The sequence below is a fragment of the Pteronotus mesoamericanus genome, unplaced genomic scaffold (assembly GCF_021234165.1).
Source record: "Pteronotus mesoamericanus isolate MK-2021 breed Mesoamerican mustached bat unplaced genomic scaffold, CSHL_Meso_final scaffold_174, whole genome shotgun sequence".
NCBI lineage: Eukaryota > Metazoa > Chordata > Mammalia > Chiroptera > Mormoopidae > Pteronotus > Pteronotus mesoamericanus.
In genome coordinates this window covers 19,212,242-19,231,358 of record NW_026555309.1, presented here as the reverse complement: position 1 = coordinate 19,231,358, position 19,117 = coordinate 19,212,242, and the positions used below count along the sequence as shown (strand labels likewise).

Here is a 19,117-nt window from a genome sequence, read left to right as displayed (position 1 = left end):
GACTATCTTTCCAATAAAATATGTTCTTGGACTTTATTGTTACTGTTTGGTAGCCTTACTGGATCAACTACCAGACAGATGTAACAGGTAATGGAAATTTAAGGTTCTTTACTTGATATTGCTTTATTAGAGCTAAGATTGTGTACATGCAACTTGGACCGTATCTTGGGACCTGTTAGTTACTTAACTGGAATTGATTGAGTGCCTGCTAATGAGTGTACAGTGTGCTACATTTTCAAAAGAGGTCTTAGGATCTTTCTCTCCTTTATTTTTTTTTGTTGTGATCAAAATAATATCGCAGCTTTAAAAATGAAGTTTATTTTATCCAAAGCTAATATAATTGATTGTCATACTGTTATTTTAACTCAGAATTCTTGATTTTTAATAATGCGAGCTGAATAAGACCCAGGTATAAGTGGAAACCTGCGTTAAAAAAAAAAAAAATCCGGTGACAGTACACATTGAAGTGTGGTCATTAATTCAAGGATTCCTTTTATTTTAAACAATTTTATGTAACAATTCTTAGAAGTAGTATGCAAAATTACCATAAAAGATATAAGAATTAATACATATTTACATTCTTAAAAATAGTTACTCGTAAGGTTAATTGATAAAACTGAGAGTTCCCTAAATGAGTATGATACAGCAAACTAGTGGGGGAACCATTTTTTCATAGTCAGCCTGAAGTGTCCATTAATAGTCTTGCTTTCTGGATACAACTATGCAGTGATTCCTTATTCCCAGTAACAGGTGAAATTTCAGTTAAAAATCAGTAGACATTTGAAATTGAATTTTCTTAGTGTCTCACAATTGTAGGTAACAGGTTGTAGGTCCAATATGTTTCATTGTAGTTTTGAGATATTTACCGAATATTAAACTGATATTTGGCGACCTAGGATCTTGAGCCAAACCCATCGTTAAATGCAAAATAAGTCAATTCAGCAAAATAAACGATTTGGTCTGGTTCATTATTAAGGTTAATTCTTGACTACCCTCCAGTATACCAGGCCAGGCCAGTATGAATCCTGCTAAACCCCTTCCACAAAGGAATATCAAAGGTAGTTCCTAGTAGTGTGTGTTATGAAACTAGAGAGACTCACTTGAGTACTTTGGGTCTGTTTTCACTGGTGGACACAGAGATTTACTCTAAGCTTAACTAGTAAACAAACTGGAAAAACATTTTTCCGGAATGTACCTGGACAGGCATCAGAATGTTTGGTAAATTTCAGTAAAATGCAGACTTTACACAGCAGCTTTCACTTAAAGAATAGCATCACATATAAGTAACAAATTGAGCAGTTAAACAATAAATTAATCCTAAACATTTAATTACACTTAACAACTCCAAACTTTTGCAGATGAGGGTATTTAGGTAAAGTTCGTGTCCAAGCCTAAAATCAGATGCCCCTAGAAATGAAGTTTTAATGTCTATCCGTTCTAAGGCCTGACTACATTTTATGTTAGAGGTGAGTGTTAACAGATCCTTAATAGTCACAATTTTAGCAAATATAGAGCAAAAATGACTGTATTTCCTACAGGATTCTGTTAGTCATTGTTCCCAAATGGGAAAAGTTTTTTACCACTCCATTTTATTAAAGTATCTTAGTTTTAAGCAGAAGGAGGAATCTGAATGAGTTTTAGAAGATGCTAAAAAGTTACTGTTAACTATAGAAAGGTGTTGGCCTTGTGTCCATATTAGATGTCATAGCTTTCTTTTTTAAAAATAAATCGCACAAGCAGGAATCAGTGCCTCAGAGGAGGGGACTCAAGGGAAGCCTTTCCTCAGGGCTTTATTTTTCACCATGGTAAATTTACTAATGAAGACTTGAGCAAAAGGTGGATCAGCCATGTAATGGTATGTTTTCACTGTGGAGGGGAGAGGTTCCACAGGCACCACAGGGCACGGCGTCTGCGTGGACGAGCAGCTGGGGACCAGGTGACAAGATGTCTTTGTGATGTAGTCCACCAGTCTGTTGTACTGTTGCTCCGACAGCCTCTCTCGAACTCCATCTGCCTGGGATTCAAAAATAAAAGACTGTTTAGTTGCCAAACTCTGTTCATGAGGAGACTTCCATAACAAAATTCCATTTCTTTTGCTTGGTACATTTGATAAATTTTTAGGTTATCTAATAAAGCCACTTGATCCGGAACAGCACTTTTCTTTTCCCTCTGATCGGCAGTGGTGACACGGCAGTTTCAGCAGCACAACAGCAGCTCTGCACGAGTGCGTCAGGACAGCCTCCTCAGAATGAGCACTTGGTACTGCGTGCGGTTCCCGTGTTTCAGGTTGATGAGAACATTTTACCCGTCACCTATTAAAACATCTGCCACTGCTCTTTACTAGCAGCCTAGGAACAAAGAGTTGCCCATCCTCTGCTTAAATCTAATCATTGTTAAAAGCTCTCTGAAATAAAAGCTGTCTGCCTGTCTCCTCAGACTTTTCCAGACAGGACCTTTTTAGTTAGTTAGAAAAAGTGGGGCAGAGCATCTCTCTAAACCAGTGGCTTTGGACAGAGCATTAAGAAAATACCTTTTGAACTGTAACATTTACTGTTTTTATAAATACTAGGATTTAAAGCCAGAAAAAATAAAACTGGGCAGAGGAAGAGGAAATTTTTATGGAAAAAAAGGAGGATGCAAAGTACATTTATGGTTCATAAAAGTCTGGCTCATCTTCAGTGGAACTCAAATAGAACTGAGATATACTACCTAAGTTCTTAAGTGAGATTTTCTGAGAAAGCATCCATCAAAAGCAGTTTGGAGCTATAAATTTTTCCCACCCTGAAGCTAGTTAGCTAGTGTGTAAATACATCAGGTGGCATGGTAAGTTTCCAGTGTAACTAATCTGTGGGAGTCACTGATTTTCAGTGGTCTTTATCTCTGCTAAATGCTGGCTAGACCACTCTGGAAGAATTAAACACATTTCAACCAGGGCTCTTTAGTTCTCCAGGTAGTAGTGTAAAGAGTTCATATATTTCCGTGTAGGGCACAAACGTGGGCCAGGGCCTCTTAGCCAGAAAGCCAGTGGGATGGTAGAGATGGAAAGGGCCCTGCCAGAATAGTCGGTAGGTTGTCCGTTAGGGCTTGGGTCTCATATTTTTAGCTTGGGAAGGAAAACAAAGTCCCCCAAAGATTCACTGACACATGAAAGCTGCACCACCAGGCAAAAGCCAGAGCTCTGATATCATTTGATGGGGTCAGAATTCAGCTGGAAAGCTTTGAATACACAAAAGTCTTAATTGCTCCTCCTGAACAGCAGCACAGGAAAACCCGTGTTGTGAAAGGAATCTGGCCAAGGAATAAATTGACCTTCTGACTCATTTTGAGCCTCTCATAAGGGATTTCAATAACGTGCCAGGCATATTAAGCAATTATTACCCTAAAAATGGCTGCATTTAACCAAGAAAAGCAAATGCTGATTTTATTTTAAAAAATCTGAATCCTGCCGTATTTGAATATTCTGAATGATGTCATCTACAAATTAATTCCTTTTAAAATGCAAAGGAGCTATGCTTCCTAGTGTCTAAAGCAAAACCCAGCAAAGCCATTTTATATAGAGATCTTAAAATACTGTTCTTAGTGTTCCCTGACGACAGTGGGCAGGCTTCTTCACCCAGCTTTACGTCTGGTCAGGCTGGTGCGCACTGACTGAGCACACACAGTGTGCCCGCAGAGGAGAGGTGACTGTCAAACAGCACCACTGAGAGCCTCCCTCCACTTCGAAAATATGTGGGTTACAGCCGTCCTGAGGAAAGGTTTACTGTCTCAGAAAAACAATGGGTACTTTGTTTTGCAGCTTGGATCTCCTTTGGGTTGAGTGGGGGAGGTTAGGGTTTGGACAGAGGACTAAGGGATCAGTTATTTTTATGAGGAGTTGTGGGGAGAGGGAAGTAGACTAGATAATAAGAAAGCAAATTGGGAGGCTGAGGGCATGCTGGCTGTCCCTTTCTCTGCAGTGCCAGGTGCTGCTGTGCAAGCTCGCCTGTCTGTCACAGCTGCCCCACAGATCCTGCTCAGTCTTTTGCTGCCTCTGTTTCAGCCATCCCTTCATTCCAACCCTTAGTTAATCCCTGAACATCAGTGCAAAACCAGTGTGAAGAGGAGCATGGTGTCCAGAGTCAGCACTTCCGCCTCTAGCCCTGATTCCGTGGTCTCAGCCCTGGCAACTTCTAGGGCTGGTGACTCCAGACACCTCACCAGCCCATGGTGAAACAGGTCTGTTCCCTCCAGCTGCGATAATTCCCTGCAGGACCCTCCTCAAACAGAAACGCCAAGGAGAGAAGGATCACCACTGACAGCAGAGACAGTTCAACAGCAAAAGATAAATCTCCAGTCTCAATTGTTTAGGATCTGAACTAGTTCCCAAGCAGCTAAGGAATAATGATGGTCACAGATACTCCTCAGGGCCTTGAAAGTTTCTCGTTAAGGACCAAGGACTTGAAGATAATGATACTATCCCCTGCCAAATCCTGTAGCCACATCACTGGTGCTTTATTGTCAACTAGATCAGAAGATTTTGGCAGATCTAATAAAGTCAGCCTGGACATCTGACCTCTGTTTATTCCCAGAAAGTCATCAACTTGAAGCAGCAATGTGGTCCTAGTGCCAAGCCCCAGCTTAAAGCTCGACTGATTATGATCCAAGAAACTAGAGAAATCTCAGTTGTTGTGTTTGGCTGCCTTCCATCTTCTCAGATAATTTTACCCAAACAGTGGTGTGAAGGAGACACAGGCTCCCATACCAGGGAGAAAATAAGGAAAGAAGGGATCAGAGCAGGGTCTCCTAGGGGCAAGTTTGCTGTCCTTTCCTGGGGCCACTCAGTCCCCAGGTTAGGACCAGCAAGCTCCACATTCCCCGTGATCCACCCCCATCTTGCCATGTGGGAAAAGATGTCTGTTTCTGAGATCATCGCTGAGGGCCCTGCGGATCAGGCAGTTAGTGGGTTGGCGGGAACGGAGAGCAGCTTCTCAGTGGGTGCACCTGCTTCCCAAGCTGGACTGCAGGGAGCTGGTGCTACTCTTGTCAGGGATCACTTCTGACCCCTGGCCCCCAGTATGCCCAACCTGAACACCCACTGCACATCAACTTATGTGTGGTTAGGAGTCAGCAACCAGCAAATCTTGGGAGCTCTGTGGCCAAGGAGCTGCCCGAGAACCTGAGCAGCATCCCCAGGAGAAAGCCCATGGAGCTTAAGGGAATGGGAGACTGTCCTATGGGGCAGAAAACAGCTACACAGAATACAAGCAGGGGGTCGGGGGGAGAGAACTGTTTACAAAATTTAGACACTTCAAGTCTTGGGAATGGGGATAGAGGGAATCAGACCTGGTGTGTGAACTTATTAAGCTCTGGCCTACTGCCCATGCCTTGTCTGACTGACCACATCCCTCAGCTCTACAGCAGTCCTCCCTGTAGTGCAGATCTGCTGCAGCCATTCCCAGGACACGTACAGATGTGGGCGTTTCACGGAGTAGGGGCATGGAAGTGCTGCCTTGGTCCTGTTCTTGTACAGACCTGCTTGTTCTAGATTTCCATTGTGCTGTTCTGCCCCTTCCAGCACTCCATCACCCCAGCCCCATGACAACCAACCATTCTGAATTCATATAGTGGCTTAGCCCCCAGCTGTGAATCCATCGGGCCTGCTGGGCTGTCCTGGGAAGGACTCACATGGACACCTCGGTGGGCTTTCCCAACCCCCTTCTGTAGTGGCCCTCTTGCTTCCCACACTCCCTCTGGCAGCCACTCCAGAGGCTGTGGGCTAATGAGTACCTGGTGCCAGTGGGTAGCCTGCATCCTGGCTGGCGGCTAGCCCTCCCTGGTCACCCTGTTTCCCGAACTGTACCTCCACATCGCAGGCCACTCTGGGCTGCTTGAGCTGCACGATGAGCAGGTTGTTTTGCTTGCTGTCCTGTGTGCAGTCGATCTCTGTGATGGGGAAGGCCTGCTGCTGTGTGTCCTCGCTGATGCTCACCACGAAGAGCACTTCTGAGGTCAGCAGCAAGCATCCTTCGTGCTCCTGGCCTGAGCCCCTCACCAGAACCACATCCAAGGCCATGTGGACTTCCGGTCTGCCCAGAGACTGAAGCATTTTCCTGTTTCAAAGGAGAAAAGTAAGGCCAGGAGCTAGCATTCAAAAAATGGTCAATATCAGTGGGTTGGGGCAATCCCACACAATGCTCCTCCTTATTTGATCTTGAAATGTCACTGTTACTTTAATTCCCAAATGCATTCTGGTCAACAGAGCCCAGCTCCTTGTGGGGACAAGGATTTCCCTTGGCTCTAAATACTTCCTTTTCTTCCCATTAGAGATGTCCCCCCTAATCAGAAGTTGGTTCCATAGAGAATCTCAGGCCCTCTCACAAGCCCTGGTTTCTCTGGCTCAAGGAAGCCCTAGATTTGCCTGGGATGCTAAAAATGACTCCTTGTGTTGGGCTCCCCTGGAAGCGGGGCCTGTGAGCCCCAGATCAAGCCAGGTCCTGTTAACATACAGTGCGCATGTTCAGTTGAGCAAGCATCTCGATTATTTTACCAGATGTATTTGACGTGGCTATTTGGAGCCTGGGCAGCGTGCAGATCACTTGGCTGGTAGCGCTGTTTGGGAAGCTGAGAAAGTCCAGCTCCGTGTAAAATACCTGTGGTGAGAGAAGTAAGGAAGTTTTACTAGTTGTTTTCTGGAAAACAGTTACATGCTACAGTGATGTCATCTGCTTAAAGCTATCCATAAAATGCTACAGATCCAAAATGATGTCACATCTTTGGAAGCAAGTGTATAGATTATCATTAAACATTGCAATGCTCTTAACCCTGGTGATCTTACATTAGCTACAGACTGAAATTTGAGTGAGCTTCAGTCTGAACATCAACGGGCAATTAGAGGAAGCTTGATGCTCCTGGGAGTAATGGGTCCTGAGCAATGGCTTACACATTGTTTACAATTTATGCGGTAAAACAGCCAAGATCGTTAGCCTATTTTCTTGCTTAATATTGTAGTACTTCTCTATCTGTGCTGTGGCCAGTTAAGTAACAAAAGACGAGAGATGCACACACAGGCACATGGCTTGCCTACATACAGCACTTAAGTGACTTAATCCAGCTGTTAAACATGAATCCATATACATTTATGAGTGCTCTTGGGACCTCTGGTTTATTACATGCTCCCCCTGGTGCCAGCACCAAATGAGGGCACCCAGGAGCGGCCACGCAGGCCTCCAAAGAGACTCTCCAGAACCAAAGATGGTACAGCATGTGTGCTTTCTGAGGGCTTGTAAATGTTTATAAACGAGGCACAGTCATTAGACTAAGAGTTAGTGGTTTGTAAAACCTTCAGTGCGGTAATAAAAGTTTTACAAGAATGATGGAAACCAACAAGGCCATGTGAGGCTCTGTTCTGAGATGCTCTTACATAAGGGAGTTCCTCAATCCTGGGAACGCACAGCGAGGGACAATAGCATTTTCGAAACCAAAGGAATTTATGAAGTATATGTTGACTGTCCCTTACTGAAGACTACAGGGAAAGGAACACTGTCTTTATTCCTGTGTCAGCACTGGATAAGGGAATATTCGTCCACTTACGAGTTGCAGCAGTTGTTTTTGTCAGTTTCCCTGTGAGTGAAAACACCATTCACAGAAGGAGAGAGAGACAGAAATAGAGAGGGGGGAGGCAGGGGATGAGCGAAGAGGAACACATGTCTGTGTCTGTGTGGTCTCTTAAAGGAACCTCTCCGGAGGGCGGCCTGAGTGTGGGCATTCGTCTGCCGCTCTCTTCCTTTCAGACACTGTTTTTATGCTCTGACCTGGCTGCCTCTTGTCAGATCTACCAAGATGCAGGATGTCTCCAGTGAGAAGTCCCCCGCAGACTTTATGGCAGATGCGGAGTGCTCACATGTCTGACAAATGAGAGCCCTCCTGTAGCGTGTGATATTAGCCAGACAGCCTATTTCACCACCAAAATGACAACACGGATTATGGGTAAAAAGGTAACCATTCCGGTCACTTGTTTGCTAAAAGTCACCTGCACGTGCTCTGTCAGGAATGCAGAACATGAGCGTGGGATGGCGCGCTGCCCTGCCCACCGCTCAGTACTCCCCTGTGCACGGCGAGGGGCCCAGCACAAGCGGTGCCGCGTGCCCACGTTCTCCCCAACTGCTCAGGGTGAGGGTGTTCATCTGCGGGTGAGACGGCCACTCCAAGCACAAAGCGCGGGCATGTGTGTGTGCACGCCCACCTGCATGCACACCCGTGTGCTCCTCTGTCTCTCTCTCTCCAAATATACAGTGAAATTTAAAGACATCTTTCTCCGTCCTAATCTAGTTTTCCTTGAAAACTGCTCACCCGGAAAGTAGCAATTCCATTCTCTGCTTCAATATATTCTACATACTGCCCTCAAACCTCTAACTGGTTACTTTTCATTAAAGTCTATTTTATTAAATGAATTATTAAAATATTCTGTGACATATAAACATATACTGAAATTACTGATTTCCTGGTTCTATAATCTTACTGTAATTTATTAGTAATACAGGTCTACTCTTCATGTAAATAAGCGTAAGGAGGTGAGAGAGAAAACTACTCAACGACTCCCAGGCTTATCCCTTTTATTCTTCACTGCTCTGCTGTGGGAGGGCTGGGTTCCCGCAGGGGCCGCTGGTGCAGTAACACGGATTAACCTGTGCAGTCTGAGCTGGCCTGGCGGGCGAACCCCACTCACCGTAACCAGTCTGTGACACGAGCTCCGCGGCCCCTCCGATGGGTTTTGTGAACACCCCCATGATTCCTTTCCCCACTCCGGAGATAACGCCCTTGGCCTTGTGTCCAGCTGACGCCTGCGCGTCGGACGTTTTCTGGAAGTTCTGCATCGGCTGGTCGACTATGCCAGCAATCGCACCTGAAAAACAACAGCCACCAGTGAGGGTCAAGGCTTAAAATCCTGAGAAGGGGGAAAACCTTCAATCTGGAGCACAGTTTCATTTGGATTGAAAATGAAAGCCCACCCTCATTATAAAGTTCTTTACATTTATTTACCAATTATCTAAGTACATGGAGGGCAGTTTAAGTCAGACATTTATTATCTTATCCAAACAGAGCTCAGACTGGGTCTGGTCCATTATAGTCAGTACTTGTGAAGTTCACAACTTTTTAAACAAGAGACTATTCCAAGTGACACCTCCATAGAAACTAGGCAATGAAGTTTGGAGAAAAGAGTTAACAATCCCTTAGGAAGAGAAAGAGCCTGCACAGCCTAAGAAATTTTCGTGAATTAGGATGAAAAAAACTGAAGAGGCCAGCCCCTTTCTGTGTTGTCTTTTTTAATTAGAGCAGTTATTTATCAATAAGTTAATTATTCAATATGAGTAATTGTTGATACAGTAATTTTTTTAAAAGATTTTTTTATTTTTAGAGGGGGAAGGGAGAGAAACACTGATGTGCGAGAGCTACATCGATTGGTTGCCCCTTGCCTGCCCCCAACTGGGACCTGGCCCACAACCCAGGCGTGTGCCCTGACCGGGAATCAAACTGGCAACCCTTTGGTTTGCAGGCTGGCACTCAATCCACTGAGCCACACCAGCCAGAGCGGTCGTCATTTCTATTACATAGTACTGCATAATGACATTCCGGTCAATGACAGAACACATATATGATAGTAGACTCATAATATTATGATTCTATTATAAAAATTCTTTCATCTAGTAACATTGTAGCCATTGTAATGTAGTGCAATGCATTACTCATGTTTAGGGTCATGTTGGTGCAAACAAATCTGTTGCCTGTCAGTCGTATAAAAGTGTACCACATCCAATTATGTACAGTATATAAAAGTTGAATATAATAAATGTGTAAACTGGTCTATGTATTTACTATATAGTAAGTCCTCACTTAAGGTCAAAGACAGGTTCTTCAAATTTTACCGTAGGCTAATTGATATAAACAAGAGTTAAGTTTCCATGGCATCCCATCAACTTTAGAACAAAATGACTATTTAAGAACCTGCTGTGTTATATCTTTCATCATTATTTTAGAGTGTATTCTCTATTTATATAAAAAAAAGTTTGCTGTAAAACAGCATCCTGTGTTACACCACCAAAAGCCTTATACCTCTCAGGTTTACCACATCTCTTGACTGCATCCTTTCCTCCTGTGATTGATTTCATCTTGTGTTTGGACAGTGATGTGCTGTGCAGGCTTGTATGTAGCCTACGTGTGTAGCAGGCCACACCATCTAGGTGTGTGTAAGTGCACTGTATGATGTTTGCACAACGATGAAATCGCCTAGTGACACATCTCAGAACGTATCTCCATCATCAGGCTGCGCACGAGTGTCAGCTGATCTGATCTGAGTGCTTACTATGTGCTGGGGACTGTGCTGAGAGCTTTGCTCCTGTGAGATCATTAATCCAAACAATCCCAGGAGTCAGGCGGGGCTCTCATCCTCATTCCGTAGATAAGGCCACCAAAGCACTGAGAGGTGAAGGAGCTCTTCCCAAGGTCACACAGCTGTCCCATGCTGGAGGCAGGACTTGGGTCGAGGAGTTGGATTCACAGCCTCGCTCTTAACCACCAAGCTGCTCTCTGATGCTGTTTATGAAACAGGCTCTTCCTTTTGCCAGTCTTGGAAACACTTCCTTCTCCCACACTTTATCTGAGGTTTGGCTACTTAACTCTAAACTTCAGAAAAGCCACAACACCCTGCTCTCACTGTTCTCTGCTCTAATGGCTTTCCCGTGGGATGGCCTGTCCCCTCGTTCTCACTTTCAGGGGCCGATGATGAGACCTAGCGAAGGCCTCACCAGCCTGGGGTTTTTTTCCATGATGGAGTGGGGGGCTCCCTAACTCGTAAGAGGTAAACATTTCACTATAATCCTTGACAGAATTCCCTGTTTTCAACTCAGACCTGCTAGGATTAATGAAAATGCACAGTTCCCCTGGTAGAAATTTTAGTACATGTCAAATCCCATTATTTCAAATGCCACTAATTCAAAGTCTCTTGGGTAAAGGGAGATTTCCAGGTCTCAGTTAATGACCTGCTAATTTCAAGCTATATTCCATTGAACAAAATCCAGTAAAACCAAAGGCCAATTCCTTCAGGTCAATTGTAAAGGGAACGTTCTTCAAGGATTCCAGTCCTCTCAATATTGACAGAGCCATTTAAATTTATGCAGGGACAGATTAAGAATGACCTGAGGCGACAGGTCTGTTCCCAGCCTAGACTAGTGCTCCTCAAACCTCGAAAAGATGTGGAAAGCGGAGGAAGCTGCCCACAGCGACCCCCCACCCCAGTGCTGGAGCTGGGAGCTCGCTCCCGCTTTCAGTCCGAGGAATCTGTTGCTCTGCTCTCCATCTATGAGGTCAGGAGTCAGCGGCCGGGAGGCATTCATGGAACTGGCCACCGTGGAGGCGGAGGCGGTGGCTGTCTCAGTGCCCAAGAGCAAGAGCCCTGGGAAGTCTAGTCTTCAGATCATTTCAAAGCAGACAGTTCAGACTGCCTAGCATGAAATCAACAACTACAGCTTTTGTGATTTCACTATCTGATTTCTTTGATAGGCCTCTAAGCTTAAGAGTAGGAAAACTGGGGTAATTACAAACTCATCAATAAATTAAATCACTGCCTGCACTTCTGGTAGAAATGTCTTTTTTCACACGCAGATTTCCAGTAAGCCTATTAGCAATGAGTTGGGGGAAGGGGGTTGCTCCGACGAGACTCTCCCATCTCCCTTCAGCGTGCCAGGCCTCACCTGTACACGGCATCACTGCCCATCCACACAGGGCTCTGACTTCTACCTGCGTGGGTGCAAACGGGTATCGCAGTGAAACTCCCCTTTGATCTTCCACTTTCTCCAGCCACTGGCCAAAGCAGAGGCTCAGTTACTATGGCTTTGATAGATAACCTATTTGGGCAGCCCCCAAAGGTGGAAAGCCTGGACCCCATGACAAGGTGTCAGATTCCAAGAGGTAGAGGAGAAGCTGTCAGATCACATGCCGTTGCCCAGCGCCCGACCCTGGGGGGAGGAACGCTGGCCCGTCACACACGCCGACACCTTCCTGGTCACCAGGTGGGAGCTGGAGAACTGAGAGGCTGCTTCTCCTTGGGCTTCAGAAAGGTCTCTTATTAGTATAATCCAGCTAAATCCCACAACTGGTAAATTATTTACTGTCATATACTGAAACCTGCTCTAAGGCTTTAGGCAGTGGAAACTGATCCCCGAACTTGTCTGCTGGCATTGGGCCCGCGGGGTGGGCGGCCACATGGAGGCAGCTGTGAGGTGATGGAGCGAGGCAGGGAAGGAAGGGCGCACCTCGGAGGGGCGTGCCCGCGGCTCCACGTGTGCTGCCAGGGCACAAAGCGGGAGGTGTTTCCTCTTCGGACCTTCAGCTGGAAGAGGAAGGCTTTCTCTGAAGCCCGGGAATGGCACGGGCCCACCCTCACCTCTTCCGGGACTCAGTCCTCAGCTCGGGCGAAAAAAGAGTGTGTCCCTGGGCTTCGAAAGTCCTGCCTGCGTGGCTGTTTTGCTGCTGCCCTGACGACACACTGTAATTACATTTTGGGCACTTTAAGGAATACTCACAATAGCAGAGGCACGGGCCTCCCCTGGGCCCCCGCTGCACAGCGCCCTACCCCAGAGACAAACGAGGCCCACGGAGTGTTCCAGCTTGAGGTGAGCTTTTCTGGACCAGCACAGTTTGGCAAGTTGAGAAGGAAGTACCAGCCTTTCTAAATTCCCCACTGACTGCAGACCAGCCTGCCGGCGCTGACAGCGGCACCAGAGGGACCACTCGGGGGGCCGTCTCAGGGGTGCGCAGCCCTTTGCTTGCCCCCTTGGGGGACAGTGTCCTCATCGATCTGCGGGAGGCCTATGTTGCTGGGATTCCAAATGGCATCCCAGGAGCGGCCGTGAGGACAGAGGGTGCGGCTGCTGGGAACTCTATCGATGCTTCAGAAGTCGGGCAGCAGCCCAAGAAGCGTGGGTCAGGCAGGCAAGTTCTGATGTCCTGCCAGTGGTATTAACAAGCGAGCAGACACGTCTGGGAGGGGATGTGGAGCGGGGCTGTGACACGGGGCTCACATCCCCTCTCAGCACGGATTCCAGGGAGCGGCAGAAAGTGGGGTGGATCGGGGGGCGGATCTGGTACATGTGGGCCAGCCTGGTGCCAATTCTGCAGGCGAAAGAGAAGGGTTCCAAAGCCTCTGCTTTTCAAAAACTGGTGGAACTTATCCAAGCGCCACAGCGGCATCTTTCAGCGGCATCCCCCTGCCAGCTGACGCTTCCTCGCTGACCTGAGGCGATGTGTCTGGGCACGGCAGCCAGAGACACCCTTTGATTTTTCAAGTGTCTCCTAACACTCTCCAGTGTCTCCATGAGGGCGAAGCAGCGTCAGGAAGGCCCACCAACCCATCGACATTTGGGGGAAATGTGTTTTCCCCGCCCTGGAACTTTCAATTGTTCAGTCTCCCCACATCCTGATTGTTTCCAGGCGTGGAGCCCTCATGGCGGGGGACATGAGGAAAGGCCAGGCTCTTGTCCTGGCTGGAGGCAGACCCGGGCAAGTCCGTGCCCCTCGTCCATGCGTAGGGCTTGAGGATCCAATAAGATGGCACTTGTGAAAGAACTCCGTCAACCCTGAAGCGTTCTTGAAATACATTTCCACTAGCTGGGTCGTCGACATTTGTGTCTTTGCAAAGGCATTCCTCAGTGTCTGCTGAGGAACGAGCATTTTGATTTCACTAAGCAAAGGTTGCAAACTATTATACAATAACAGCTCTAGCTTCAATTAGGCACTGAATTATATTTCTGGGTGTGGATTAAAAGGTGACAAATCTATATTTTCACAGGTTGGTCCTCCTCTCCAGCTCTTCTTGTCACACATTACAGAATTCTAGGACCAGATGTTCTGAGATAGCATCATGATTACACGGAACACAGAGAGCTCTTACAGAGGAACGGAAGGCGGTTTGGGCCGACCTTGAGATGCCCACAGTGAACTGAAATGCCTGTGCGCGCAGATGTGGACGTGGCGCTCAGGGCGGACGGCTGGGGGCGGAGCTCCCAGGGCCCCGGGCGCGGCCAGGGGCTGTAGGCGCCATCCGCACACACTGGGGAGGATCTACGTTACTCCCGGAGGCCTAGGCTTTTGTACGTGACCAGACATGCAGAAAAACTCTGTGAGCCCACTGCAGTTTCCACAGACTAAAGACTAAACGATTCCCTCACGCGGATGAGGGCGTTCAGGACCCAATGACTACGGCAAAGACCAGAGCTTTAGGGTTCGCAACAGGAGCAGAGCCGTGGCTCCTCCCATAACTGAGTCCAACCCTCAGGCACAGTTTTATACACTAGAAACTGAGCAGTGGAGCCCGGCTCCTCCGGGTGGGAGGAGGACAGATTTAGTCAGCAGGGAGACAGCTGCATGCCAGCAGGCTCAGGTCTCGTCGGTGGACACCTGGAGCTCCAAGAAGGGTTCGCATGGAGGGAAAGATGCTCTCCGGCCCCGAGCAGAGGGCCCAGAGCCCACAATTCTGAGCACAAGGAGGGCCCCCCCAGACTCTAAACAATGACCTGAGGCGCCCAAGATGGTCATTTTTTGTGGTTATAGCAACTTAACTCATTGGACTAAAACTAAAGCAAAACGGTTCCTGCCATGGCTCACGTGACCCTCTTTGATATCAAGCAACTCTTACAGTTCCTTTGCCACCATAATATTATAATGACAGGTTCCAATTACCAAACACAGGCCCTGTGCCAGGCACATGACTGACCATCATGACTTCAAACAGTGGTATTTCCAGCCTCAAGGTGCAGAGAAACCCAGGTTCAGAGCGGATAGGAACTTATCTGAGGTCAAAAAGAAGGGGTCCGGACACCCCCAGCCAGGGGTCTGTGGCTCCCAAGCACGTGGCGAAACCCCATACCATGCCCTTCCCCAGAGCTGCCGTCCTGGTTGCTCCTCCACCCAAGCAGCTCCTTGCCCAGGCCAGCAGCCTCCTGGCTTCCACACGTTATTAAGTGGCAGTGCCGCACATCATTGAATGTTGACCTAAACAATTTCTAGTAACTTAACCTGCTCTTGTAACATCTTGCTAGGTCTTCCCAGAGCCTCAGCAAGAGGCTGTGCTGCGCGTGAGGGGTTGTGTTTGGAATGGCAGACTGGAGAGAAGACAAATCCTTTCAAGCTCAGCTTTTCTGACCTCTGTTCTCTCTGCACTGGGCACTTTGATCTCTGTGAGACGTACACTCCTTCAGATGCTGGGCAGGCACGCTGCCAAGCAATACAGTTTTAAATTCCTTTGCAAACAAATAAACAAAAAATACCCTTGAAAATCCTGCTCGGCAAAAGTTCAGCTCTGAAGCCTCCTTTTTATAGATTTTTCCAAAGCAACTTATTTTTCAAACATTTGTAATATTTGGAAATATCCAGAGCAATCTTCACCTCTAACTATACCATCTGGCAGCTCAACAAATGTTAATTACCTCGAGTCAGGCTGATCTGGCATTCTTTTTTAAAAAAGGCCAAAAGTGGCTACTCAGTGAGGTTTACATGACTTTTGCAAGTTGCTCAAGTGCTTCCTGAACAAAAGCAGGGACCTGTAGGGCCTGTGGCGTGAAGGCGCACCTTCGGGTGTGCCGGGGACTCCCTCTAACAAGCGAACAGCTGTGTGCTGCTGGCCTTGAGCTGACACCCCACGTGCAGGGGGGCTTCCACGGGGTAGTTCTGTTGTGGAGGGCAGAGCCTGGGGGAGGCCGGAGACGCCCTTCATAGGAGAAGCACAGGAAGGTGGAGCACCGCTCGCGCAGGTGAGCCCCGTCAGACAGGATGGCCCTGCCGTGGCCGCACCATGGTGCTGCGGAGGGGGTCCTGTTCGGGGCCTCACCGGCTCCCGGGGTGAGCGCCTTCTCCTCTCGGGGCCTGAGCTTTGTCTACAGAAAGGATGTGAAATTCCCAACCACCCCCAGTGCTGGGCATCCGTATCCCTCACCAGAGATAGTGGGAGCCCTGAGCGCAGTCCCAGCAACCGCTTACCGAGCAGGCTGATGCCCAGCCGGGACAGGCCCTGCCGGAGCCCCTCGCCCAGGCTCTCCGGGAGCTGTCGCCGCCACTCCTCCTGCCGGTTGTAGTGCTCCTCATCCAGGGACAGCCGGTCCATGTTCCGGGCCAGGCTTGTGGCCAGGTTGGTGATGGACGTCAGGGTACCTGCGGGCACAAGAGCACGTGGGTTGGCCGCCTGGCGCCCTGTATGGAGAACCCCAGGAGAGCGGCCCCCGGGCGCTGTGGGAGCACACCTGCGCCTCTGGGTGTGCCCAGGTGGTGAGTGACGGTAGCTTCCTCTTGAGCAGATGGTAGCAAGAGCGTTAAGAAAATGAGGTGAAAATGAACACTTGCTTATGCCGGTGGTGGCACCCCTCCAAAAGGGTAGGATGATCTCCATCACCAGAAAAATGCCCAGAGTTTCATATAAAACGGTCACTCACTACCATTTGATTGTCAAGGCTTGGCTAAAAGAGTTAGTTTTGAAGTCCTCACTGAGGCCCAGTTTTGAATGTTAAAATTTGCCTGCTCTGAGTTGAAAGGCTAAGGTTAGTTGCTGAATTTTAGGCAGACTGCAAAGAAACGTTTCCATTTTAGGACTAAAACTTATTCCCTCCTTATGATTTCAGTCATACTAAAAGGAGACACTGAAGTCTAACCATTTGACATTTTGAGGAAATGATTATTGTGCCACAGAGAATATGTGCAGTTTCGATGTTTAGGATGTTAACAGAAAAATGTGAGGACAATAAAGCAAGCAAATCACGAGAAAGCCATGATTCTGTCTGTGTTTCTCCCCAAAGAAAAGGTATGTTAGCCTTTTGCTCAAAATATTCAGAATCCTCTCCACTAAGTCTGCATTGATCTCAGTGAGTAAAACTGCACGACATCAATGGACACATTTCTGAAGCAAATGAATTAGCTCATTTGTTACTGATGTCCAGTTTCAGGAAGATATCGTTTTTGCAGCTGCATCTTCACTAGTAACCTAAAAAAAAAAAATGTATGTACACACACACACACACACACACACACAGATCTCAACAAACCAAATGCATTTTGCTGAGAGGACAATGTAAAAAAATATGCAGTGAGTCAGCATTCTAAAATTACCAATGGGTTTCAATTTAGCAGGTGCTGGTTGTCTTATTTTAAAGTAAAAACAACAGAACCACCAAGATGTAAGTGTTAAGAGTGAGAAATCCACCAGCAACTCATCTGTGAGGCCAGGGCTTGGCTCCCGGGCTGCGGGGGGTCCGCGGGGGAGTGGTCGTCCCGCTCTCTGGGGAACGTGGTTTATTACTCTGGCTGGTCTCCGGCCAGTCCCCCTCTATGGATCATGGGTTCTCATATTTCAAGCTCAAGTTGTCTTTTGAGGCCTTCTAGAGACTTCTATAACCTGCCTGCTCATAAAAGCCTCTTATGGGGGAGAAGCCCTTTGCCCTGTTTCCCTTGCCTCCTGCTGAGAAGAAAAGGGCCCTCAGATGGCCCTTGTTAGTTCCCGAGCCACTGCCAACATGACCAAAATACCGTCAAGCAAACACACGGATAAAAAGAAAACATCCCCCTTCTTGTGCAGGGCAGGGGTTTGGCTTCTGAGCCTGGTCTGGGCCACAAGATGGCACTGTTTACGTGGCCTGCTGGAGAAAAGTTGGCTGTTTCACTCAAATCGGTGTCCACGTCAAATCGGTATCCATATCCTCACAAAAGTTATGACAACTGTATCTACATTTAGAAAAAAAATATGATGAGGCAACACAGTGTAGGATTTCTGATGTTTAGCAGAAGTCCTGAACACCTTTAATATTTCTGTATTTATCACATGGAATAACAGTTGAGCCAGTCCGTGTTTTCCCAATGGGAGGTTTAAAATTCTGAAGTTTCTGAAACATTTTCACACACTACACAGGCAAGCACTGATCTGTTTAAAACATAAGACATTATATATGAGCTTTGTTACAAACCCAACATTTCGCGGCATGCTAACAAGCCAAACAAAGCTAGAGGCAAACCTAGTGCATTTAGAACTTAAACATGTTCTTTAAAAATAAAAGACAGGATGGAATGAAATAAAGCATTGTTACAAAGAACCAAAATAGCTACCTTTGGAAATGTGCTTTACAAATGACGTTGTCCCCCTGGAAACGCCGCTCACAAAGGCCCCGGGGCCTCGGGTCAGCCCCTCGTACGGAAGCCTAAAGAAGTCGGCGATGCCGTTGCCGATGCTGCGCACCAGGCTCGCCGGGCTGCCGAGGATTTCCAGAGATCCAACCACCCAGCCTGGAAGGGACCAAAGGGAAGGGGTTACTGAAACCTTAAATACAGCACTTTCAACTTTGGGGAAAATGACACATTTTCCCTGCGATTCATTTCTCACACCAGAATTGAGAATGTAATAAGCTCCTTTGGAGCAAAATATGGGAAATAACTCATTCACTGTGAATTCAGATGTGGCAAACTTTCATACTTTATAAATCAAAGTGATCCTTCTGGCAGCCTCACAAATAACTTTAATATGACTTCCCTGCTGGAGTCTCCTATGTTCCTGCTAAAAGGGACCCGGGAGCAGGGGCCCTGCTCCGAGTGCCCGGGAAAGGCGGCCCCCCAGCCCGCAGGTGTCTGCAGGCCGGCGCTATCTTTAAAACCTCCTTGGGGCAGCAGAGGCCTTGGGATGAGAAGACGCCTGGTCCGGACAGGAGGCCAGATGCTAAATGGGGTGTTACCAGGGGGACGCAAAGTTTTGACAAAGATGGAGGAGTTATTTTTAATCTTTCCCAATCCTACCAAGCTGAGTGCTTCCCTTTAGAGCGGAGCTGGAGCCAGATAAATGTCTCCCGTTCAGCCCCAGCTGCAGTTGTGTAAACTTCAGTGACACGGACATACTGATTAGGTTAGCGAGAGGGGCGCGTTCCCTGCGAGTGTCCCGGGAGGCGAGCTTTGGATCTGGTTTCCTCTGTGTGCCGGGCGTGCCAGGAGCTGGCCTGCTCAGTGGCCTGATTGCTGTGCGCACGGCCCCGTGGGAACGTGGCTGTGGTGCGGCCTCCGGCAGCGGCTTCCCTCCATCTCCGCCCGCGCCACCGCCTCCCCCCCCCGCCCCCCCCCC

The 19,117-nt window shown here is 47.7% G+C and overlaps 1 protein-coding gene across 4 annotated transcripts in view; it reads right to left on the bottom strand.

Annotated features, from left to right (window-relative positions):
* Positions 1–817: 817 nt before the first annotated feature.
* VPS13B (vacuolar protein sorting 13 homolog B) overlaps positions 818–19,117 on the bottom strand; it is a 673,385-nt gene continuing 655,085 nt past the window's right edge. For all 4 annotated transcript variants that reach the window (XM_054590316.1, XM_054590313.1, XM_054590314.1 and 1 more), the window contains exons 57-62: positions 18,118–18,294; positions 16,009–16,179; positions 8,705–8,881; positions 6,527–6,629; positions 5,840–6,089; positions 818–2,014 (exon numbers count right to left, since the gene is read on the bottom strand). In XM_054590316.1, coding sequence (XP_054446291.1) covers positions 1,766–2,014; positions 5,840–6,089; positions 6,527–6,629; positions 8,705–8,881; positions 16,009–16,179; positions 18,118–18,294 — 1,127 coding nt within the window. In that variant the 3' untranslated portion in view covers positions 818–1,765. The remainder of the gene's footprint in view (positions 2,015–5,839; positions 6,090–6,526; positions 6,630–8,704; positions 8,882–16,008; positions 16,180–18,117; positions 18,295–19,117) is intronic.